Source organism: Gracilinanus agilis, chromosome 4, assembly GCF_016433145.1.
Source record: "Gracilinanus agilis isolate LMUSP501 chromosome 4, AgileGrace, whole genome shotgun sequence".
In the NCBI taxonomy this organism is placed as follows: domain Eukaryota; kingdom Metazoa; phylum Chordata; class Mammalia; order Didelphimorphia; family Didelphidae; genus Gracilinanus; species Gracilinanus agilis.
This window is the reverse complement of record NC_058133.1, coordinates 383,674,215-383,700,308: the sequence shown is the minus strand read 5'-3', so window position 1 is coordinate 383,700,308 and position 26,094 is coordinate 383,674,215. Positions and strand designations below refer to the sequence as shown.

The window sequence follows — 26,094 nt, the reverse complement described above, 5'->3', positions numbered from 1 at the left end:
CCTTAGGAGAGCTGGCATATTTTGGTTACTGTCACTATTCACTGGTGTTCCCTTGTAATAAGGGAGATTCAGATATTTCATGTAACAGCTGTGTACACATAATGGTAATTCTATGGTATATTATTTAGATTTCTGGAATTTAGAAAGAAAAGCAATATTAATGGAGGTATGTGTCATGAAAACATAATTATTTCTAAAGAGCTCTCAGAGAGTTATGTCTCGGAAGTGTTACCCATGTTGTATGCTAGTGTTATATGGGCCTAATCAGAATGTTAATGTACAATACTAAGTATTAATTTTTAAATGTGCTCTCAACTGTTCTCTGAGCAAGAAGTTGTAATTGAGCTCTTATAAATAGTTCACAGTAGGGTTTGAGTTTAGTGGAATATAATATTTTTGACACAAATGTTAATTTTTAAAAATAGATTCTGTAGTTCATCTGTGTTCTGCAAGCTGTGCAGCTATTTTGCCACTACTGTCTCAACAGGCTGCTTTAGCAAATGAGAGGAGAAAATAGGGAGCCATGTGTACAGAAAAGATTGCGTTAAATTAGCCCCATGTAAGGGAAGTTTAGAATATGGGCTCTTTTGCAAAACATAATATGTGAGGATAGTGGAAGATTACAAGCAGTCTCAACTCATAAAATAGGAAAGAGCTACAGAATCTCCAGAAAGCTTGTTCCGCCAAACTGGATCAACCCCAAAGCATTAATAGATCGAACCTAAAAGGATAAAAATAGACAATATTAGGATTGATATGTTCACGTGTCTATAATAAATAATTTTCTTGTCGGTGATGATGGAACTTAACTGCTCAGATGTACTTTATGTGAGGAAAAGGAAATGGCACTAAAGAAGATGAAGAAAGCCTTTAAACCAAACCGTATTCAGAGAGAAGAAAATACTACTGGAGACAACACAATGTTTATAGCACTAAAGGTTCAGTTTTTAAGATAACTGAAAATCAAGAACAATTAGTGAAAAGATTGACAATATTATTTTATAAAAATTAATCAGGAAAAATGGCAAATGTTGGAGGGAAAATGGAGACATTAATATACTGTTGGTGAAATCGTAAACCAATTCAACCATTTTGGAGAACAATTTTAAATTATGCCTAAAATGCTTTAAAACTGTGTATACCTTAGACCCAGCAATACTTTTGCTGGTTCTATTTCCCAAGGAGATCAGGAATAAAGGAAAGCACTTATATTTTCCAAAGTATTTATAGCAGCTCTCTTTGTGGTGGCAAAATACAGGAAATCTAGGGGGTTTCACACTAGATGCATCAACTGGGAAATGACAGAACAAATTGTTGTATATAATTGTGATGGAGTACTATTGTGCTTTAAGAAACAATGAGCAAGTTAATTTTCTAAGAAATTTGGAAAGAACTACATGAGACAATGAAGAATGAGGTGAGTAGAACCAAGAAAACAATATATACAGTATAAGAGGCCTTTTGCTTTAAGGTTTCCTGAGGGCAGGATGCTGCTTCCAGTTGCTGGCATTAGTTGGCTGCTGTAGTATCTGATTGAAGGAGAGTGTGTGGGTTGATAGCTGTCCATTGTTTAGTAAGTTGATTGATTGATAGATAGATAGATAGATAGATAGATAGATAGATAGATAATGTAGATTCAGCTGGTTAGTTAGACTGAAGAGTTATTAGTGAGACTCTTTCAAATGATAGTTTTTAGGTAGTTTATAAGTTGATATAAGATTTAGGTAGTTTTTACATAGTACTGGGATAGATAGTTAAATCTCTCTCTCTCTCTCTCTCTCTCTCTCTCTCTCTCTCTCTCTCTCTCTCTCTCTCTCTTTCCGTCTTTACTATTTTTTCTCAATTATAGAACACAGACATGTTCTAACCAAAGACTTGGAAGATATGAAGTAGCCTTGTTAGGCAATGAAAATATCACCTTAAAATGCTGCACAACACTTAACCCTATCACCTTTCTTCCGGATTTACCAGGTGCAGGAGAACCATTACACAGTTGTGAATCTTTAGTGTCTAGGGTCGAAAAACCTTGAGATAATCTCCTGGACACTCCTTTAAACAATCCAGATCTAGTCTTATTCATGGATGGTTTTTCTTTCAAGAGAGATGGCATGTGTTACACTGGAGCTACTGAGGTCACAGAATTTTCACTTGTTATGAGTAATTAATATTGTATAGGAGGTTGATAAAGTTGTTAGGGGTTATTAGATATCAATAGGAAGTTGACAAAAGTTGCTGAGATCTTTTTGGTAAACCAGGAGGTCTATTTATTACAGAGGAGAAGTTTGGATAGGAGTTGGAGGTAGGAAAAGGATAATCTATCTCTTAATCTTATACTAAATCTTAAAATCTAAAGACTACACTAAAATCTCTAATAACCCTATATCTAAGAATCTTCTTGCCTGACAAGCAGGCCTAAATACCCTAAGCTCTCTATCTAATATTAAATTTGCTATCTACCTTAACTAAACTAATCAGTGAACATTTATCATTAACCAGCTCTTAAAGTAATTTATGAAATCAAACTGTTAGATATAACTGTCAGATTCTCTTCACAGAGAAACACTGATTCAGCTCTCTTTCTCTCTCTCTCTCTCTCTCTCTCTCTCTCTCTCTCTCTCTCTCTCTCTCTCTCTCTCTCTCTCCTAAGTCACAAGAGAAAAGCTCTCAGTAAATCAGACTCTTTCTAAAATTTCTATGTGTATCCCAAACTCTCAAAAGTAACTGTCTCAAAATAACTATTAGATCTTCGTGTCTGAGAGAATGACCCTGAAGCCCTGCTCCCAAGGAAGTCAGAGAAAATGGAGACACTTAACTGAATTTTTTTCCCTTTTATGGTTGGTCTCTTAAAGGGCTAGAGCATGAGAGTTATCTGTTCTGCCTCTTAAAGAGACAGAAGGAGATTTTACAAAACTCCCAACCTGTCAGATACTGTCTCCTAAAGAAACAGTGGGAGATTAAGAAATTCCTATTAAAACCACTCTGTGGTCAGCCTAATTGTCCTCAAAAATAAGTGCTCACGGTGCAGAGCTCACAGCTTTAAAACATGTCTGTATAATTGCAAAAGATGATAAGGCAACAATTTACACCGACTCGAGATATGCATTTGGAATATGCCGTGCAGTGGGTATGCTTTGCCTTTAAAGTGGATTTTTAACTTCAACTGAGAAAACTATTGCAAAGCAAAAATCATTAAGAATGTTCTTTTTGCTCTCCAACTACCTGAAGCTTTAGCTGTTGTTCATTGCTCTGGCCATACACATGGAACTAACCCTGTCTCTAGAAGAAAACACCAGGCAGATGCTGCTGCAAAACTCACTACTTTAGAAGGGCCTGGACTAATTTTACTTTTGGCAACTATTAATGAATCAGATTTATCCCTTTCTTATAATGTAAAGGAAGTGCAAAAATTATAACAAAAATTCAAAGCCAAACACATTAATGGAGTACTGGTGTCATCTGAAGGAAAATCCCTACTCCCTTGAAGTTTTTATCATCAAATATGTCAATTGATTCATAAAAACAGTCATTTTGGAACCGAAGACATTGTAGACTGTTAAAAAAAAGTATGGACAGCCCCTGGTATAACTACCATAACCTATAAAGTGTGTGTAGCCTGCCCCTCCTGTCAAGCATATAACCAGCATGCCTTTTGTGGAAATCTTTTGGTAGATGTCCTCTGCCTTACCTACCTTTTGAACATCTACAAATCCAATTTATTATAATGCCAAAGTTTGGACAGTATACATTTTTCTTAGTCATAGTAGATCAGCTGACCAGATGGCCAGAAGCATTTCCTACCACATGAGCTTCAGTGGCTTTTGTTGCCAAGGTGCTCTTAAAAGAAATTATACCTCATTTTGGCCTGCCAGCATGGATTGATTCAGACGAGGGAACTCATGTTATTGATTCGGTTTTATCTCAAATTTATTCTTGTTTAGGAATCACTCTAAAATTTTATGTACCATATCATCCCCAGAGCTCAGGCCAAGTTGAAAGAATGAACAGGGAACTTAAGACCATGATAGGAAAACTGTGCATTGAGACTCTCCCTCTAGCTCTATTTTGCCTTTGCAGCAGGCCCAGGGGAGATCTACCTATCTCACCATTTGAGAGGCTTTTTGGTTGTCCACCTGTGCAAGCTAAATCTTTTCCCCCTGCATACACATCATTGCTAGGAGGGAATACTTCTATTACCTCCTATATACAAGATTTGCAAATAAAAATATGACAACTTCAGGAATCTGGAGCCATTGTACAAGCAGGACCTATAGACTTTTCCCTTCATGATCTTAACCCAGGAGACAAAGTATATATAAAGAATTTCCAGTGCACAGGAGCAACTCAGCCAGCCTGGGAAGGCCCATTTCAAGTACTTTTAATCACCCCAATGGCTATAAAAATTGAAGAAATGACCTCTTGGATACATTGTTCATATGTGAAATGACTACCTTCCATCGAAACAGATTGACTACATCTTGTCACATGCATTGAAGATAAAACTACAGAGACAACTAGACACTATTTTCACTGATGTGGAACTCATGAATTTATATTTTTTCAATGAATATATTTGATTTTATTGTACCTGAAGCACTTGAAACCAGTATCAATAATTATTTTGATTTTAGAAATAGAATGAGTAATAGTCTATGGGTACGTGTATAATTTATATTATAGAATTTGTATTTTGTTTTAAATATGTATACTGGTATGTATTCTGTTTAGAAATGGTTATTTTTATTATACTTTTATAGGACCATAGAGAAAAGTTAAACTAACTAAATGATAACTAAATGATAAGTTTTACGAAGTGTTGTAAGTATTGGTCAACACCCACCTCAAGGGGGGATTATATATTTTTATACATATTGTATATTTTTATACATAATATTTTATAATAATTGGAAACTTTTTATGGGGTATTTGTTGCATTTGAATTGATATCTTCAGGTTTTTATTTCCATGGAGTGTAGTCAGGATTGTGATATTTATAATTTGTAAAATCCAAGATTGGTTTTCCTTTCTTTCTTTTCTCTTTTATTTCTCTCTGTCCCTCTTATTATTATAGTTTTTTATTGGAAAGGATAATATTGTAGGCAACTTTGAATAGAGGATATGAATATAAGTATAAGATATATATTTGCATGATTCATTTGGAGACTAGCTTCTCCCAAAAGATCACAGAGAGGAATATATAAAAGGAAATTCTTAATCCCTTGCTCTAACTTAACTGGGGAAAGAGCTGGCTGTCTCTGTGGACAGAAAGCCAGGCCCAAAGATAAGAGGGTCTGTTACCATGGAGGCCATCCCACAGTTAAAGGAAATAGAAACTGCTCTCAGAGAGGAAGTGATGTAAGAATGCCAATTGGACAGTGAGAGATAAAGGCAAGCCCAAGTTTTGAGAAGGGCCTTTCACTCTAAGATTTCCTGAGGGCAGGGTACTTCTGGCAGTTGCTAGTGACAGTTGGCTGCTGTAGAATCTGATTAAAGGAGAATGTGTGGGTTGGTAGCTGGCCATTGTTTAGTGAGTTAGTTAAAATCTCTTTATATATGCACACATACATATGTAGTGTAGGTTCAGCCTGGTTAGCTATGCTGAAGAGTTAGTAAGACTCTCTCAAACAATAGTTTTTAGGTAGTTTATAGGTTGATATAAAAAGATTTAGGTAGCTTTTAGGTAGTACTAGGGTAGATAGTTAAGTATCTCTCTTTCTTAACTTTCCATCTTTACTATTTTTTCTTAATTAAAACAAAAATGTGTTCAACTGATCTCCTATCTTTGTCAGATTCCTAATTTTAGCCCCTAAACAGCTCTAGACTTAATATTTGAAGAATAACATGTGAATTTTCATCTCCAGAGAATAAACTGAAAAATGGAAATATGAAAGACATAATCAATATATACATATCTGTTTGCTGGATAATGCCTTCTGTAGTACAGTGAGGGGAGGGGAGGACTAAGATACCTGTAAATAAATTCTACTAATAATAATATTTTTAAATAAAAGATTTGTAAAAGTAACTAGGCTCTATACCAACTTTTTCATCTCTAAAATCTTCATGAAAATAACATCTGCATCTATCATGGGTAACCCTACTTGAATCTAAGAAGACAAAAAGCAAACTTTTGTGACGAACTATCTTCAGATACCAACTGCTCAGCTCTGAGCACTCTTTCTTGCTCTCTCATTCCTGGAATGCTCTCCCTCAACTACTGACCTCCCTGGCTTCCTTTAAGTTCTAACTAAAATCTCATTGTATACAGGAAATCTTCCCCAAAACATAATCTCCATCAGGTCAGCATGCCCTTAGACCCAGCAATACTTTTGCTAGTTCTATTTCCAACAACTATTTTCCCACAACAATGTTCTCCATTTTCAGTTATCTTGAAAACTGAACCTTTAGTGCTCTAAAAACTGTGTTTCCTCCAGTGTTAAGGTACTCTCTATGTACATGGTTTGGTTTGAAGGCTTTCTTCATCTTCTTTAGTGTCCTTTCCTTTTCCTCAGAAGATATATCTGAACTACTAAGCTCCATCACTGACAAAGAAAATTATTTGCTATAGGCATGTGAACATGTTTATAGATTTTTTTTGCCTATTTGTAACCACAGTGCTTAGCATGGTACCCAGCACATAGCAGACACTTAACAAATATTGATTGATTGTTGATTAAATGAATGGTGTAAAGAATGTTAAGCTCTACCAAGTTTATTATTTGTTGTTTAGAAAGAAAAATATTTTATTCAATAGGCAAAAGAGCAAAACCTAGCCATAAAAGGAACTCACCAATAAGATACAAAACTGAACAAGATTGCATCTCCAGATGTTATTTTATTATTAATTTGATTACTAATATTTTTTAAAAGGAAATGTATGCCCTCTTCAGAATCCAAAGGGAAGAGGGACTCCCAAAGATGATGGAATTCTCTTTATATTACTGTTTAAGATTAATTGCATCAAACCCCAGAATACTCGTTGGCTCAAGATCCCAGACTACCCAAAAGAAATCAACCTAAAAATCTAAATAGGAGGAATCAAATGGATGAAGAATGACTTGCAGAGATCTCACTTAAGAAAACATGGCCCCTAGCCAGCCTTTTCAATAATAAACATACTATACCAGTATTTCCAGTTATATACTTGACATACCGGTACAAGAGGATGAGAATTTGGCTTGCTCTTTATCTCCTATCACTTCTTTTTGACACTTTTTGACTGCCACCATTATTCAGCAACCTCTTCTCTTTTAACTTTCACTTCATCCAGATTTATCACTGTATCCAGAATTTGTAACATTCACTAGACCCAGATCCTTCTCTCTTTTAACAAGGACTTCATTATGTAGCCTACAGTCTTTTTCTCCAGCCTAACCCTGCCTTTATACTAGAACATTTTAATGTATAAATACATATTGATGTTACTTCAAGCACCCTAGTAATCCAGTTCATTAATCTTATTAACTCCTATAACTTCACTTTAACTCTATGGCAGCCACACACAAAGGTGGCTTACCCTACTTCCACACTCAAGAATTGCAATCCTCTATCAAAACATAACTTCCTATCATTCCATTTATCTCATTCCCTCAAAATATATTCTTGGGTTCTGGTCTCTCTACCCCTCAGTACTCTTCCCAAAACATCAATGACATCCTGGCTTTATTTTCCTTTTCTCTGTACTTAACCAATTCCATATTTTACTGTTCTCTAAATCTCAAATTCTTTGACTCCTTGTCCTATGACCAATTATACCTCGACAAACACCAACCCTACATTGCTCCACTATTTATCTCTTCTACTGTACTCACTTGGTGCTGCTGCTGAACAGTACAGGAAGAAGAAAGAAACCAATCAATACACAAGCATTTTCAGTATTCAATACTTACTGTGTGCTAGGTAAAATGCTATGTCCTAAGGATTCAAAGAAAGAAAATTACTGTTTTTCCGGGGTGGATGGTGGAGGACAACCATAGGGACAGAAATAGATATGCCAAAAATAGATTCCAAATTAATATAAGATAATTTCAGGAGACACTAAAACTGGAAGAATCAGGAAAGACTTCATATAAGGGTTAGCATTTAAGTTGAACTTTGAAGGAAACTAGAGGTTATAAAAGCAGAAATTAAGAGAGTGCCATTCAAGTATGAATGGGGATGGTGTAATTAAAGTGATAAAACCTACGCAAAAAAGTACATCAAATTTAATGTGTTAGGCATAAGAAGGCTTCTTCACTGGATTGGAGAGCATAGAAAGTAGAATAACATGTAATAGTTTAGAAAGGCAGATTGAAGCTCAGTTATAAAAGATTTTAAATACCCCAGAGAGAGTTTTGAATTTAATCCAGCTACTGGATTAGAAACTGATGTTCTATATTCTCAACTGGCCCTTCATTTCAGCATGAAAATTCTTTCATTCTTCCCAGATTGACTCTCTCATACTACCAAAAGTGACATCCTAGATCCTTTTGCCTGGCTCTGGAAATCCCTCTTCTCAGAATCTCTTTTTCTGGAACATCTCAGTTAAGATAAGAACTCCTTTTAAGTATAGATTGTTTCATTCATTGCATTTATATCCCTAGGGCCTAGGACAATATTCATTTGACCCATAGTAGACATTTAATAAATAATTTTTGATTGATTAATCATCCACATCCCAGCCATTAACTATGGGTAAACTATTATGGGCTCTGTCCTGGACCTATTTAATTTCTCTTTATAGGCTTACTCTCTTGGTCACTTATCAGACTACAGATTCAATTATCAGTTCTCCACAGAGGACTCCCAGATACCAATATCTAACTATTATCTTTCTCCTGAGTCTAAGTTTCACCTTATTCCTTTCACTTATTCAGCATTTCCAAATAATTGTCCCATATTCCTCTCAAATTCAACATGACCAGAACAGACTTCATTATTTTTTCACCAATATCCACACTTCTTTATAATTTATTTTTTTTTGTCGATTGTACTCCCTCTAATCCTTTTAGCCATTCAGGTGTGTAATCTCAGTGTAACCCTCAACTTCTCATTTTTCTTCATGCTACATGTCCAATAAGTTTCATGTCTTGCCAGTTCTACTTCCATAACACTCAACTTTGCCTCTCAGAATCCCCTAGTTTCCTACTTGGTATGTCTGTGTGTTTATATAGAATATACATTTCTTGATGGTATGGACTTTTTCATTTTAACATGTTTATCCTGAGCACCTAGAGTATATTGTGGTAGACAATAATAAGGACTTATTGACTGATTAAATTTCTATCACCCAAACTATGACATAGAGATGATATGAGGACAAATTATTGATTCATTCTAACTTTATTTTAGAATGTTTGGACATTAACTATTAATGGACAGCATACTGAGTTCCTAATCAAAGAGAAGAGAGAAAGGAGGTAGACCACTCCTGAGAAAATGTAGAGCATTTTTAAAGATGCTAAGTAATACCATGCCTCACAAACCCATTTTTTGAAATCCAGTATATTCCTGCTGATGATAAATGACTGTCAATCATAGAATGTCACAATGTATAAAAAAATAAAAATTGCAAATGACCCAGTGGGAAATGGAGAGATGTTGTGATCATAAGTAGTTTAAAGCATATTGGCCACAAAAGATTATGTGCCATAGTAGGCAGAGAATATCATGTATGAAATATTTGATCTACAAAGGCCATTCATGTGATGAGAACAAGGAAAAACAGTTTAAAAATATGTGTTGATTTAGATTCCACATTATTTTCAGACTTTGAAAAAGTTCTCCTGCTTATTACGCAGATTCCTTGATGAAAATTTATGTAAATAAAACGGGATGAATTGGTATGGTTCATGACATTTCAGCTGAACCTAATCGGAAAGCCAAGAAGTAGATTCCAGGCATGGAGAATAGCCAGAGCAAAAGTATAGATATGGGAGAGAACGTCATATGTGAGGAATAGCAAGAAGGTCAGCAAGACAGTAGAACAAATCCAATTATTCTTCCATATCGAAACCCTTATAATATTTAAAGACAACTGCATTACCTTTCTTGAATTTCCTCTTCTCAAGGCAAAACATCCCCAGTTCTTTCAAACGATGCCTATGACATGGACTCAGGGTCCTTCGTCATCCTTGTTGCTCTCCTTTACACACAATCTAGCTTATTAGTGTTAATAAACTTTGTCAATCAAAACCAAAACAATACTCCTGATGTCATTTAACTAGGACCAGAGGCAGAAAATACCCTTTTATTTCCAGAAGTTTGCATTGGAGTATTTTGGGGTTACCATATCAAATGTCTAAATCATATTAAAGCATAAAATCTACCTCAGTCACTTAGTTGGGTGACTTTGGACAAGTTGTTTACTTCTGTGTGTCTAAATTTTCTCAACTGTAAAATGGAAATCATAATAGCACTTAACTCACAGGTTTGTTATGAAGGTCAAAAGGAGATATCTGTAAAGTGCTTACCACAGTACCTAGCACGTAGTAAGTGTTCAATAAATGCAGGTTGCTTTCCTCCCAACCTTTAAAACTTCCACCAGAGGTGGACCCAGACTCATAATTGGGAACTGTTTAATCAACTAAATAAAAATACAGTACCACATAGATAATGTTGATTTGGGTGAGGGTGGGGGGCATTCCTTAAGTGATGGGTTAGCTTCTTTGTAAATTCATCTTCAAAGCCCCAAGTAGGGTTGGTCAGAGAAGCATTTGAGTTTTCCCAATTTTTTCCCTAAAACGGTTTTTATAAGATTATTCAAATTAAGAAGAAAATTGGGTGGGTGAATACACTTTTCACAAATATATCCATGACATACTACCTATAATCCTTTCAGCCACTCAGATTTGTAATCTCAGTGTAACCCGTAACTTCTTGTTTTCTTCACTCCATATATCCAATAAGTTCCAAGTCCTTCCAGTTTTACTTCCACAAGCTCTTAGAATTGCCTAGCTTCCTACTTTCTATGTGTGGCATAGGCTATGGCAAGATACTGCCAGAGGTAATGATGCTGCACATTTATTGAGCACTTTTTTTTAAATTAAAACCCTTACCTTCTGTCTTAGAATCAATACTGGGTATTGATTCTAAAGCAGAAGAACAGTAAAGGCTGGGCAATGGGGGTTCAGTGACTTGCCCAGGGTCACACAGCTAGGAAGTGTCTGAGGCCAAATTTGAACCTAGGACCTCCTGCCTCTGGCTCTCAATCCACTGAGCCACCAAGCTGCCCCCTTACTGAGCACTTTTTAAAGTTCAAAAAGTGTTTTCCTTAAAGGATCCTCTGCAAGAATAGGTAGGGCAGATATTACACCATTTTGCAGATAAGTTGACCAAGTCTCAGAGAGGTTAAATGACTTTTCTGTCACGTCATTCAGCTAGTTATATATCAGAACCAAACACTGAAGTTATGGTCTCTTAGAAAGTGTAGGGGAATAGGGGGAAGCAAATCAATTGTTAGATCATGGCAGATGCTCTTGACCACTATCATTTTTTTAGTACAAGCTATCCTCTGTTTTTAAAATAACATGTATTTTTATCCATTTGAGGAATCGTATTGTGTTTTGCATTGACATCATTTTCTGTTTCATTCTTTTGAAGCCTTCCTTTTTGTCTTTTTGCAGAGAGGATACAATGAAATCCGTGAAGTTAAACAATTTCATTTTACTGGTTGGCCAGATCATGGTGTGCCATACCATGCCACAGGTCTGCTGTCATTTATTCGCCGGGTCAAAGTATCTAATCCACCCAGTGCTGGGCCCATCGTGGTCCATTGCAGGTATGTGTAGGCAGCAAATGGGCTAACAGCTTTATGAGTGATCTTTGTATATTGTAAATAAGACTTAGTTCCGAGCGTCCAAGAAAAACTTTGAATTCTCTTCCAAAGGTCCCAAATTCAATTATTGTATATGAGGTTAAAGATTATTGACTTGAGGCTTAGTTGTATATGAGATATAAAATAGAGAATTAATATGTGAATGTAATTATTCCACAATGTGATCGTGTCGTCCACAGAAAAACCAAAAGAAACTCTGTCTTGCGTTGGGAACAGCTGTGTTGTTTTCCTGTGAGTTTTGTAAATCCCAAGCTAGAAGAAATGGCTCATTGAAAGAGAGTTTTTTCCCCAAATCTAGTAAATCCCCAGTAGAAACTAGACTTAAAACTCAGTATGAGGAACAGAGAGTTACTAAATGGGCACAAATTGCAGAAATTTGCATAGCAGAGCAGCTATTTAAAAAACACATCAGAAGACCCAGAAAAGAACACCAGTGAGTTCCAACCAGTGTATACCAGAATAATATGCACATTTGTACTTCCTTCTGATTAGAGACTTAGCTTAAAAGAAGCATGGAAGGCTCCTGAACACATATCACATGGCCTCATTTTAAGATGTCACCAGAAAATAAGGCCAGGTTCGGAAATCTTTTCCCACATGCTACAAGCTTAAACTGGGGAAGTTTTTGGTAGTATCTGTTTTCTCTGCCTGTATAGGCAACCCAATAAGAATTCAAGTGAGAATAGCCAAAAGGGAAGTAAAAACTGGAATGAAGACAATGGTAATGTAGGGAGGTCAGATACTGCATACAAGTTTAAAAGATTTGGAGTCAAATAACCCCTAAAGAAATCTGATGAACTCTCCAATTAGGTCTCCGTTTCAAACCCTGGGAAAGGATTAAAGATGGTAAGAGAAGCCCAAGGGTAGTAAGGAAAAAAAGAAAGGAGAGAGCTCTTATGATTGTAGGAAGGCTCTGTTGCTTGAATTTCTGAGGAAGCAACGCTCTCTCAGTCCAGGCATTAGTGGAATAGTGCTAATAGACAAAGCTAAGCATTTAAAGTATGAGATAAAGCAGCCCTTCAGTGGAGGGATTTGTTGACTTGTCACAAAAGTTTCACATCTTAGGAGTTCCGTGATCAAGGGGATGCTCTGAGATTCTCTGTTAATTTTCTGTTTTCAGAGGTATCATTTTCCACTTGCAAGCCTAACTAGACAAAGGTAGATTACAAGAAAACGGATTGCACAAGTGAATTTAAGTAAAGGGGCTTCTCTTTTTCTCCAAAAGCTTTTATTATAAAACTGGAAAAGCATTATCCCTGAGCAGGGGTGGATGGGTGGGCAAGAAAGAACTCAGTATGCACTTAGTCATGCCTTTGGGGAATTGAAGTCTCCCTTTAACATTGACCTTTTTAGTTTCTCTGTGATGCTTTTCATTCCTCTTCCACCCTCGGCTCTCTCACAGAATCTTCTCATTCCATCTGCTTATCCAGGCCTAGGTGATATTTGCCTCTTTAAGCTCAAATAACTCAGTCTTTTTGTTTGTTTTCTTATTTACAGTGTTTCCAGCTCATAATAGGGGGAAACCACTATATTCATATTTTGTCAATAAGTGTCATTGAGCAACTCAAAAATTTTCCTTACTTTTGAAGCTTCAGATCATTTAAAAAATACAAATAATGTTTGCTCCTTTTCTTAGTATGCAAAACAGTTCCTTTGAAATGAAAGAGATTTGCTTATGGTATGGAATGTCATGATTTCTTGTTTAAAATTTTACAGTTGTCCTGAATTCTGTTTATAACCAAGCCCCAGAACTCAAAGCCTTTCTTTGACTATCCTTTGCTTTGCACAGAATGAGGCATTTTTCTTTGTATGAAATGGAAAAGTAATATAAGTACTGCGCAAGTTGTCACGCCATTATTTATTTGTTTCTACCTCAAATCAAGAATATTGATTTGATTTGTAAGCCCTAAATGATTTTACTCATTTATAACAGTTATTTCTTCAGTTAAGACCCAGGAACTGATTGAAAAATGAAAGATCAAGTCAATAACCCAAGTGTTTGTACAAATTAATCTAAATATATCCATTCAGTCCTTGATTATTTGGTTGAATTGACTGGCTTGTGCCACTGAATTGAATGAATCATTCTGTCCTTTTGATGTCAGATAAAGAATCCTCCCCATGATTCCAGGAGTTGTAATAATAGTTTTTCTTCCCTTCCTTTATGATTCATTTGTATCCATAGCTTATAGGGTTGTGTTTTTATTTTTTTTGGTTTTGGTAGGGAAAGAGATTACAAATGAAATGCATTTGATAATGTGTCATCATTTGATAATGCTAGTGTCAGAACAGGATTAACAGTCAGGTCCCAGGTTCACTGTTAAGTCACACTTTTTTTTTCTTTATGTAGTTATGATTCAGATAGTATTGCTTCATCTATCGATTGTCTAATACATGAAGTAATTATAAAATGGATTTTGATAATAGATGTTCCATAATTAGTGACTTAACTTACAAAACCACACCTAATGGTATTTTGGTTTTGTGTGTATGTGTTGTTTGTACAGTGTTCAGTGTTTTCAACTAAATTTCTGTCTTGTGACACTATGATATATGGAAATGGTTGAATTTCAAAAAGAAATCAAATTTTGGTAAACTATACTGATCCCACCTGTGTGAAGATGAAAGGGTCCTTGGATAATCACCGGAGACAGCTATACTCATTGCATGATCTCTTTTCAGTGCTGGTGCTGGACGAACTGGTTGTTATATTGTGATTGATATCATGCTGGATATGGCTGAAAGAGAAGGTGTGGTGGACATTTACAACTGTGTCAAAGCCCTCCGTTCTCGTCGTATCAACATGGTTCAAACAGAGGTAAATTGGTTGTTCCCTTGTGGAATTGTTCCTTTCTAACATCCATCAAACAAGATGGTAGGTTTGGTTTTTTTGTATTTTATTGGAATCACTGATCTTCCATATTTATAGAAAAATATTAGTGTCCTTCAGAACGGCTAACGTAAAAAGAACTCTATGTATTCTTTATCCTTGGACAAAGAAAAGTTATATTAAAATTCCATAATACTTTCCTCCTTTTCCTTCTTTTTGTAGGAACAGTACATTTTTATTCATGATGCAATCCTGGAAGCCTGCTTATGTGGAGAAACTGCCATACCTGTCTGTGAATTCAAAGCTGCATATTTTGATATGATTAGAATAGACTCCCAGACTAACTCATCACATCTCAAAGATGAATTTCAGGTATTTGCAATTACTAGGGGTTCTTCATATAAGCAACTGAAGACATTAGTTCTGGGCACTCTTAATTTTTTGAATGAGATCTTTCATATCAAATTCGCAACCTTTAACCTTATTTTCTTTGGTTCTTTTCATTATCTATGTTACAAAGTCATTTTAATATTAATGAGCTCTCTGCTCTCTTGTATTTTGAAGGACATGTAAGTTCAAACACAATGGATTTGTGGGTAAAATGAGGATTGTAAAAAAAACACACAACCACATTGGTGATTTATGTATATTTACAATCCTTTTTTTCTTCTGCAATCTTACAAAGTTGACCTTATGTGCCCTTCATGATATTGTAGAATCCAAGCTCATTAATTATAGTAAAAGCAGGTTATGTCCCTTTCTTCTGAATAACTCCCGTACTTTCACTAACATTGCAGCATGCCTGAAGAGACATGATTTTACTAAGGTGAAGAAATGGCTCTAGAGCCCTGGTTTTCTAACTGTCCATGAGTGCTCTTTCTTTAAACCAGGGTTTTTTAACCTGGCTTCCATGGACCCTGGAGCAGTTATAGATTTACTCTGTACTTTGATATGGGAAAACTATATCTTTATTTTAAAATAATTAGTTTCCCTTGTCTTCCTAAAAAAAAACTATGCATTTAAAAGCATGATTCTAAAAAGGGATCCACAGGCTTAACCAGATTGCCAAAGAAGTCTTTGACACCAAAAATGTGGAGTCCCTAAAAATTCAGAACTCCTCCTTTTGTTTATTCTATAGCTGCTGACTTCAATGTAGTCTAATGACCTTGATTTAGTTGGTTTGATTTTTCTTTTGTGCAGAATATTTTTGTACTTTTGCTGTGTTTTAAATTTTTTCCTTATTCTTTTTCAGTGAAGGTACATCAAGGACAGAGAAATATGTAACTGCATGTGTTGTATGATTTTTCACATCTCAGGCTTCATTAGTCTTACTTAGAAAGTCTATCAACTTGTCACTGGTGGATGGCATCGTTTTGTACACATCCTGATTTCATTCTTGGCCCAAATTGTCCAGTCTGCACCAGACTTCGTGAAAGTCACTATGTTATAACCTACACTTGCCCTCTCTCTTTAGACCTTAAATTCTGTAACTCCTCGACTACAAGCAGAAGATTGCAGCATAGCCTGCCTGCCAAGGAACCATGACAAGAATCGTTTCATGGATATGCTGCCACCTGACAGATGTCTGCCTTTCTTAATTACTATCGATGGGGAGAGTAGTAACTACATCAATGCTGCTCTTATGGATGTAAGAGACTACTTCTTTGTTCACATAGAGAGCCTTAAAAAGCTGCATAATGAGAAAGAACACTCCCTGGTTTTCTTCTTCAGCAAGTTAATCCTAAAATGGGAAAATGTTCACATTTTTTGAAGTACTAATTCTTTTTCTTAAAAATTATTTTGGAATTTTTCTCTAAAAGGGGTTTTGGAGAACTAAAATACTCAGAACTTGATTGGAAATTCTCCTATTCTCTGCAATGAGTATCTACCTAGAAATTATCTTCAGCTAATTTGTTTTCAGAAAAGAGCATCATGTAGATCTATTTTGGATACAGTAAATAATTGACAAAAATCACAAAATACAGAAAGTTAAATAAAAAGGTTCTATTTCTAATACTTCATGTCCTAGTAATTTATGGTTGACAAATATTTCTTTGAGTCCTCAAATTAGGAAAGATTATAGAACCTCAAATCAATCCTTAATTGATCAGATGTTTGCTTGTAAAAGGCAGGGTAGATTTGTATGTGATAAAGAAGATAAATCAGATCAGAGTCATGTTAACAGGCATGATGATCATAGAATGTCCTAAATTCACTCTGAGGTTACATTATCATCATCATCATCATCATTATCATAAGCTTTTATATAGTACTTTAAGGTTTATTATGAGCTTTAAAAATATTATGTTATTAAATCCTCACAACAACCATGTGAAGCAGATGCCATTATCCACATTTTACAAATGAGGAAATTGAGGCTGAGATATTAAGTGACTTGCCCAGGGTCACACTACTAAGTGTCTGAGGTAGGACTTGAATTCGATTCTTCCTGAGGCCAGATCCATTACTTTATCCACTGTGCTACCAATTTGTAAAAAAATGTGTTCAGCTCAGCATTAGATAATTAAGAGAACTTATAAATGTCCTAGTCAGACATTAGGTGGAGTTCAATATTTTCCCTCTTGTGACCTAAACTGGCCTCATTCTTTTTTAGTTTGATTGTTGAGAATTCAATCAAAAGATATGATTATGATCAGTTGTGGGGTTTTTTGTGTGTGTGTTTTTGTTTTGTTTTGTTTTGTTTTGTTTTGCCCCAGCCACCTCATAGTTATCCTCTTGACCAAGAAACCAAAACAAAAAAGGAAATTGGGAGTCAGTGTTAGTGTTTTAGTGTCAGTGTTTTAGCCAATAGTCTCAGGCAAGATTTTCTGAATCCGCTGCAGATCCTGGTTTAAGCAATTAGATAACAGACAAAGGAAAGCCTCATTTCAGTCCTGAGGCTTCCCCTGCATTCCTGCTTTGTCTCCTTGTATTATTTAACAGGAGAAACAAGAGGAAAATATAAGTAATTGGCTTCCTCCCTTTAACAGGGACCTTACCTTGCCATACTGAGCCTGAGCACCTGAACCACTAGGATCTCAACAAAGTTCTACATATTTCTAGACTCTTAATTGTCTGAGAAGTGCTTACATAGCAACTAAAAAATAAGCATGTAGCCTGAATATCAAATTAATTAGCAAAACTGAATCAGGAAGAAATAAGAAAAGTACAAGATTTTTTAAAAAGAAAAGAAAAATTTTGGAGAAAGTTCTTACCAATATAGAATTTTTTGCCTAGTGTTTGTTTCCCTGGTATATTTCTTAGTTCTTTATAGTTCGCTATAAGGCCTAGACTTTATACCTTTCAACCCTTTTTCCTTATCCTCTCAGGATCACCAAAAAGATATTTCATAATTCAAACCCATACTAAATAAACCTCTTAATAGTAGTTCAGCTATGGTATGTACACATTTGGGGGGGTTGGGTCGGGGTTGGGGTGGAAGGGAGTGGTCTACTTTAGCTGAAACTATAGTACATAGAGGAAATTATTTAAATCTGAAAAGTTTCTACTAATTATGTGGCATCTTGTGTGCGAGGCTAAGGATTTTGGTGATAGAGAATTACTAAAGATTTTAGAACAAAGAAGTGATATGGTTAAATATATATACATACATGTATATGTGTGTGTGTGTATATATATGTATATATATATATATACACACATATAAAATTATTCTGTAACAGAATGACTTGGATATAAATTAGATGAGTGAAAGAGTACATATCAGATTACGTATCTGGAGGCTATTGATAATAAAGACTTATATTGAGGTATTGGCAATGGAATAAAAGAATATGGGACAAATGCAAGAGATGTCAGAGACCTGAATTCAATAAGACCTGGTGGATAAACAGGAAAACTCAAAAATTTCCAAGGTATGAAGAAAGGACTCTTACTATAAAGGCTAATTTGGGGCATGTTAAATTTGTGGGTTTGGCAGAAGAAAGATTCAACTCTACTGTTGTTGGTAAATTGAAGGTACACTCAGAAGAGAAGTCAGGGTTAGAGCTGTAAGAAATTTGGTCGTGCCTACACTGTACAATTTAAACTGATTTTTTTCAATCCTTTATCTGACTAAACACATATAAGAAGAAAAAGGGGGAGAACAAAAGCATTTGCAGAACAAATTAGCAATTACCAGTTATCAGGTATTTTAGTTGTCCATTTTTTTTTTAGACATTGGAATACTGATGTATCAGCAATGCGTTAAACACTTTTAAAAATACCTTTAATTTCTGCCTTGATTTATATCTCACAGTCATTTTTGTATGAATAAACTACCTTTTAACTTCTAACTTCCAACACTGGAATTGAATTTCCCTTATAACAAAGATAAGTTAAGCAACAGTAACTCAATGAATGACATGAAACATTTTGTTCCACTATTGACTCTTATAATTCCCACTTATCCACCAAGAAGAGGAAGATACATTTTATGATCTGACCTTGGGAAATATTGCTTGGTTTTCTGTTGCTCAGAACTCAACTTATTTTAAATGATATTTTCATTTATATTATAAGAATTGTGTAGATTAATCTTGTGGTTCTATTTATTTTATTCTGCATCAATGCCTATAACTTATCATGGGGTTTTTTTTCTGATCTTCATAATCTTTATTACTGCACAATAAGGTTCTATTTTGTTACATACCACAGTTTGTTTATTCCCTAGTCATTTGACACCCCCTTTGTTTTCAATTCTGCCCTGCTACAAAAAGTATTCTGCACACTCCCAAATTAAAAGAGAAGTGTCAGTAATTCCAGAAACCATACCTACTATTTCTTTCAAGTTCTTCCACTTCCATACTCTATATAGAGTCAAAAGACTACCCAGAAATAATCCTATGGGATGCATCAAGCTCATCAGGACATTTTGCAGTATTCTAGAGTTAATGACATTCCTCCATGGAAGCATGTTTAGCAGACACAAGATCAATGTCTACAGTGCTATTAAAACACTTGAAAGTATTCAAGACATGATGTTAGAAATGAGTTAGCAGTACACTGATAACTTAGATAAGCATTTAGGAAATGGTGCAACTATCTTTGTCAGTTGACTAGTTCAGAGATGCTTCCACCATTGCCTATGAAAGAAAAGATAAGAATGCTTAATGGTTTTCCACCATTTAAGTAGGACCTAGAGGACCGTAACAAGAGCCATAAAGAAACTCTCTAGCTCTTCTTTTCTCTGTATTCATTTACTCGCTCCATAAGCATTTATTAAACACCTGAATTCCAGGCTTTGTGCTTTATACTAAGGATAAAGACAAAAATGAAGTTGGATTTTGCTCTTGGCTGCATGGGCAGGTGAGAATCCGAACCGATACTATCTGGAAGTAAAAGAGCCTGGTTAAGAACTATAGCAGCCCTAATTGAAAACACTCTGTATTAAGTGGCAGTTTTTCTAGGGCTAGAGAGCAGGCTGTTTTGCGTGATTTGTGCTACAGTGAAATGTTCTTTGGCTCATGAATTTACAGTTCTAATGCTCCCCGTCCACCCTGTTTCTTTACAGAGTTACAGACAGCCCGCTGCTTTCATTGTCACCCAGTACCCTCTGCCAAATACTGTGAAAGACTTCTGGAGATTAGTATATGATTATGGCTGTACCTCCATTGTGATGTTAAATGAAGTCGACTTGACCCAGGTTGATGCTCATAATGTGGTTGTTGTATCATATGCACTTAACTTTCTAAAATTGTACTACAATGCTACAATTCCCTTTGGGCCACATCAATTTGAAAGTCTAATCACGATCTCCATTTCCTTCCCCCATACTCCTTCTCTAGGGATGTCCTCAGTACTGGCCCGAAGAAGGCATGTTGCGATATGGACCTATTCAAGTAGAATGCATGTCCTGTGCAATGGACTGCGATGTGATCAACAGAATTTTTCGGATATGCAATCTCACAAGGGTAAGAGATTGTTCAGTCATTCGAATTGGGCTGTTTAAGATATCATGAGTTGAGATAATATTAACAGTGTAGTATAATTCTTTTCAGACACCAAGGGAAAAAAATTAATAAACTTCACATATTCAGTGCTGAGGCTAGTAGTCATTCGGCGCTTTAGTGCCAGAGTAAAATATGCATCTTACAAACAGAAATGCTGACAGCTGGAAGCTTGCTCTCTTAGCGCATTTTTGCAATAGCTTATTACTTCTGGAAATCTCAGTTCAAATACATTTAACTCTGTAGAGGTTGCTAGTCTTAGCCTGGCTCATGAGCATATGTTTACTATGTCAGGAATGACTACATGTTTCATTAGGATTGCCATTCATCTCAGAAAAAGAGTTTTGATAAAATAGCAGAAATATTCACCTATGAAATCCCAAGCACAGTAGAATGGCTACGGTTTGTTTGGAACAATAGCATTCAAATCACTTTCAGCACCAGCCTGTACTGGGATTTCTATATTTTCCCTGAATAATAAATTAAGATATCATATTCTCTCTTCTCCCAAATATACAAAATGAAAATGGTTACGGCTTTAAATATAAGCAGCAAAGAAGCAGAGCATAAAAAAGAGGGGGTTTTTTTTTTGTCTTTTTTTAAAGCATGTTATCTCCAATGAGATAAAAAAGAGAAACAAGATTTTCCCCCCAGAGTCCTAACCATAAGTGCTTAAGTCTGCTCTTAGTTTATTTTTTATTTCAGAGATCTCCATAAATGGCGGTTATTATTTTTCAGTGTAAACTCTTTTCTACTTCAAAGAATTCATAATTTTATCAATATGGAAACTGCTTCCACCCACAAAGATTGCAGCCCTCCCATACATTTTAAAAGTTTCCTGAGTTGCTATGACCAGAAACATTCATTATCTCTGTCCAACTTTCTGGTGAAAAGTGCTCTCTCAAATTGGTAAAGATGATCCTCAGAAGACTTATGGTGCATCACTGGGCCTGTAACTCAGTGTCTTTCCATCTTGCCAAGACCAGCCTTCGCTTTTTCTCACTTGATATAGCCTTCTAAATCCCAGGGTCTCCTTTTTACCAATGCGAGACATTGAGGTAGGACTTTAGTGAAGAAAAATTTTTGTAAGTACTAATAAACACATTCTGTACTGTAATTACAAATAGACAATCCTGTTGTTCCTTGTAAAGGAAAACTTTAAAATACTCTCTCTTTTTTTTTTTTTTTAAACCCTTACCTTCAGTCTTGGAATCAATACTGTGTGTTGGTTCTAAGGCAGAAGAGTGGTAAGGGGTAGGCAATGGGGGTTAAGTAACTTGTCCAGGGTCACACAGCTAGAAAGTGTCTGAGGCCAGATTTGAACCTAGGTCTGGCTCTCAATCCACTGAGCTGCCCAGTTGCCCCCTAAAATACTCTCTTCAATAATAGTAATATATAGATTGTAAGTGCTTACTTTAATAAAACTTGATTATGTCTGTACATCTGTCAGGACAATTGCTTTAGAAATATTTTCATTGAGAAACTATCAATGTAGAACTATGAAAATATGTACCACAAAAAATTTTCAAGACTACAACTAATCTGATTCACCTTTTTTTCTTAGAAATTTTAAAGTTTTTAAAAATCTTTAGATATTTTATATTTAGGCAATAGGCTGAAAGCAAAAAGAAGAATTAGTTCATATTCCCATCAATTGAATCTCTTACATGGTGCCTGCCACTTGATCTTTGCTTGGAGATTATTTAATGTTACTTTAATTGAAATTAAACTTAAAAATTAATATTTTTAAGAGACATTCCTGTGCTTACATGTGGACAGTCAGTATCTAAATTAGGGAGATTTTTTTTTCTGAAGTAAACAACATTTACATCATAATATCAAGTGAATTTTATATTGTGAATTTTATATTGTGCCTTTTAGTAGCAATCACAATCACAGCTTATTTTCCTACAAATTCTTTTGTCCCCACAGCCACAGGAAGGGTATCTAATGGTACAGCAGTTTCAATACTTAGGTTGGGCTTCTCACCGAGAAGTCCCTGGGTCCAAACGATCGTTCCTGAAACTGATACTTCAGGTCGAAAAATGGCAGGAAGAGTGTGATGAAGGGGAAGGACGGACCATCATTCATTGTCTGTGAGTATGGCTTTTTGGTTATATTGGAAACAATTGTGCATTTGGGCATTTACTTCATGATTAGCCCTCTTTGACCTTGTACTACCTCTCTGTTTCATACCTCCCCACTATTACAAACTGGGCTATATTTCTTTCTTTTTTTTTTTTTCTGCCACACTATCCTAAATTTCTATAATTCATTTCCCTCCTGACCCCATTTGGAGTGTCAAGATACATGTTTTTATATTCACTGTATTATGCCAGCTGCTTGCTCACATTACTCTCTCTGTAGTTTCCTTTTTATAAAAGGAAAAGTGGGATGGGTGGGGGACTTTTTGTAGGACACTATAAAGCTGTTAAAATTTCCAGATACCAATTTGCCAATCCTTTAAGCCTCATAAGTATGAATTCTTGGGTTAGGGACAGAAGTTCCGAAACTTTTTTGACCTACTGCCCTCTTTCCAGAAAAAATATTACTTAGCCCCCTGGAAATTAAATTTTTTTTTAATTTTAATAGCAATTAATAGGAAAAATAAATGCACCTGTGAACATCACCGCTTCCCTGGATTGCTGCAGCACCCACCAGGGGGCGGTAGCGCCCACTTTGAGAATAATTGGAGCTGTGATATTAATATTGGAGAACTTCCCCTTCCTAGAGAGCTCAGTAGTTTCTCTGCAATTATAGTCTCAGTTTCTTAGAACACTAAAAGGTGTAGTGACTTTCCCAGAATCATACAGCCAGTAGTACTCAAAGGTAGGTCTTCTTGAATTTATAATATATCCACTGTCATACTACCTCTTAAACAAGGCACCCCCACCCAAATTAAGAGAAGAGAGACAGAAAGGAAACAATGTTTTCTAAGTGATTTAGTATTGGCCTTGCCTCTTTTTATTCACCTAAGTTGGCCTGAGTTATGGTGACAAGAAAGTATCTTTAACCGTGTTATTCTCTTCTCTGTATTCTCTTCTTTGTCTCACTTCAGGAATGGTGGAGGACGAAGTGGAATGTTCTGTGCCATAGGCATTGTTGTGGAAATGGTAAAAAGACAGAATGTTGTTGATGTTTTCCATGCAGTCAAGACCTTACGGAACAGCAAGCCAAATATGGTGGAAGCCCCAGTAAGTCATTAAAGCATAAAATCTTGTATCTTAGAGGAAAGCTGAGAAACCAGTAATATTCTGACTTTTTTTTATTTGACTTCTTGCACTTTTATGTGGGATACCTAATGTGTCAGTGGAGTTAGTTTGAATCTCTTTTAAGCTATTCCTTACCTCAGAGAGAATCAGTAGTTCAGTGTTATTTTTCTATGGTATGCCCACATAAAACCCTTACTTCATGTTCTGTTTCATATGCAGGGATGAAGAAAGTCATTTCTCTTATACCCGAGAGTATTATAGGATTTAATTCTGTTTTATTAGAACAATATATGCTAATAAATTTCATGTCATAGATGAATTCAATTTTAACAGAAAAGCTAGTACCCTAGACACCACAAGTCTCGGTCTCAGTAACCTTACTATTTCCATAGATACAGGTAAAATTTAAAGAAAGATTAGAATATTGTTAATATTTATCAGAAAGCAGTTTTTCCTCTTAATGTATATATTTTAAAAGATCTCATCTTTTTGTTTGATTCTTTAGTATGGAGAAAGCAAGGAAGGAAGGAGGGAGACAGGCTACCATGGTTGCTTTTGTTATTTTGATCTCATTAAATACTGTAGTTGGGTGTAAAACATTAAGCTGAAGAAAATTATTTTCTGTTTTAATAATATTTTGATCATCCAAATATTTTCAATGAAATCTGAAGCCTATTTTGCTCATCCTTAGTATATTAATGACCTTATAGTATTTATTACAAAATTATTTCGTAAATTAGATGCTACCTTTCACAATAAGATTCAATAACTAAATTTTAAACTGATTCTTTGAGTATTTCATGTACATTGGTACTCTCACATTGAATGGATCAAATTATTTTAGAAAAAGAATCAAAATATTTGCAACTGAATCTGCCCAAGGGTTAGTTCTTGATCATATTTACCTACTGATCTCCTCTACACCGTTACTTTAACTCTTTCTAACTTTCTTTTTCAATTTATAATTCTCTATTTTCCCTCCTACTCAACCAAACCAAAGCAAACAAAATCTGTAGAGAGAAAAAACACTTTGTCAATAGGCATAGTCAAACAAAACAAATCTTGATATTGACCATATACAAGTATGTCATTCCGTTTTTTAAGTTCATCACCTCTCTGAAGAGATGGGTATCATGCTTTTTCATTAGTCTTCTAGAATCATGGTTTAAGTTTTTCAAAGTTCTTTGTCTTTACATTTATAATTGTATAAATCATTTCTGTTTCTACTCATTTCACTTTACATCAATTCATACATATCTTTTCCAGGTTGCTCTGAAACCATCATTTCTTGTAATACAGTAGTATTCCATTACATTCAGATACCATAATTGTTAAGTCATTCCCCAATTTGTGATTATTTTCTTAATTTCCAGTTCTTTGTAACTATGAAAAAGCTGCTATAAATGTTTTTATACATATGAGTCCTTATCTTCTTTCTTTGACCTTTTTAGTCTAAGCCTATAAATTTCACTTTATATCTTCAAACAGGTTAATGATACTTAAGCAAAGTAGGCAGAAAATCATTGCCCTAGTTTTATCACAGTTGCTGTCATGGTTTTTTCACCTGCCTTGATCCCGTTTCCTCTGTGGTTCAGATTGTTCAGTCCTATCAAACATCTATAAATTGACTATTATGTGAAAAGTACTGTGTTAGACTTTGGTTATACAAAGAAAAGAATGAAAGTCACTACCCTCATGGAGCTTATATTCTGTTGGACAAATGGGTAAATTAATTATCTTACATAGTTTGCTTCCTAAAAGAATTAGACTTTGGGCTTCAATAATCAAGTTATTCATGTAAATAAAACAATATGGAAACAGTAGGAGCCTACAGTTCACAGCAGAGAATCCCAACTATAGAATGATGGGATCATAACATCATTGTTAGGGAGAGGGATCTTAAGAGGTCATCAAGTACAACCTCTTTATTTAAGAGATTAAGAAATTAGACCAAGAGAGGAAAAGAGCATATATTTAATAAATGGGACAGTAGGTAGCAAAGCGAGTAGAGTACTAGGCCTGGAGTCATGAAGCTATTTGACCTTGGGCAAATCATTTAAGCCTGTTTGCCTCAGTTTCCTTATCTATAAAATGAACTAGAGAAGGAAATGTTGAATTACTCCAGTTTCTGACAAAAAAGCCCAAATAGGATCCCAAAAAAGTCAGATACAACTGGACAACAGTGAAGTAGGGTTTGAGCTTTTCAGGCTCCAAATCCAACATTATTTCTAGAGCACCATAATAATACCCTTTAATACTCCTAAGTTGCTGATGATAGTGTCTGTTATCACC

At 35.3% G+C, this 26,094-nt stretch overlaps 1 protein-coding gene across 6 annotated transcripts in view; it reads left to right on the top strand.

The window, feature by feature from the left end:
- Positions 1 to 26,094, top strand: part of PTPRK (protein tyrosine phosphatase receptor type K) — a 733,127-nt gene that overhangs the window by 700,497 nt on the left and 6,536 nt on the right. For all 6 annotated transcript variants that reach the window (XM_044676955.1, XM_044676950.1, XM_044676951.1 and 3 more), the window contains 8 exons: positions 11,601 to 11,755; positions 14,495 to 14,630; positions 14,865 to 15,014; positions 16,117 to 16,290; positions 20,155 to 20,286; positions 20,429 to 20,554; positions 22,523 to 22,686; positions 23,649 to 23,784. In XM_044676955.1, the coding sequence (XP_044532890.1) occupies positions 11,601 to 11,755; positions 14,495 to 14,630; positions 14,865 to 15,014; positions 16,117 to 16,290; positions 20,155 to 20,286; positions 20,429 to 20,554; positions 22,523 to 22,686; positions 23,649 to 23,784 (1,173 nt within the window). The remainder of the gene's footprint in view (positions 1 to 11,600; positions 11,756 to 14,494; positions 14,631 to 14,864; positions 15,015 to 16,116; positions 16,291 to 20,154; positions 20,287 to 20,428; positions 20,555 to 22,522; positions 22,687 to 23,648; positions 23,785 to 26,094) is intronic.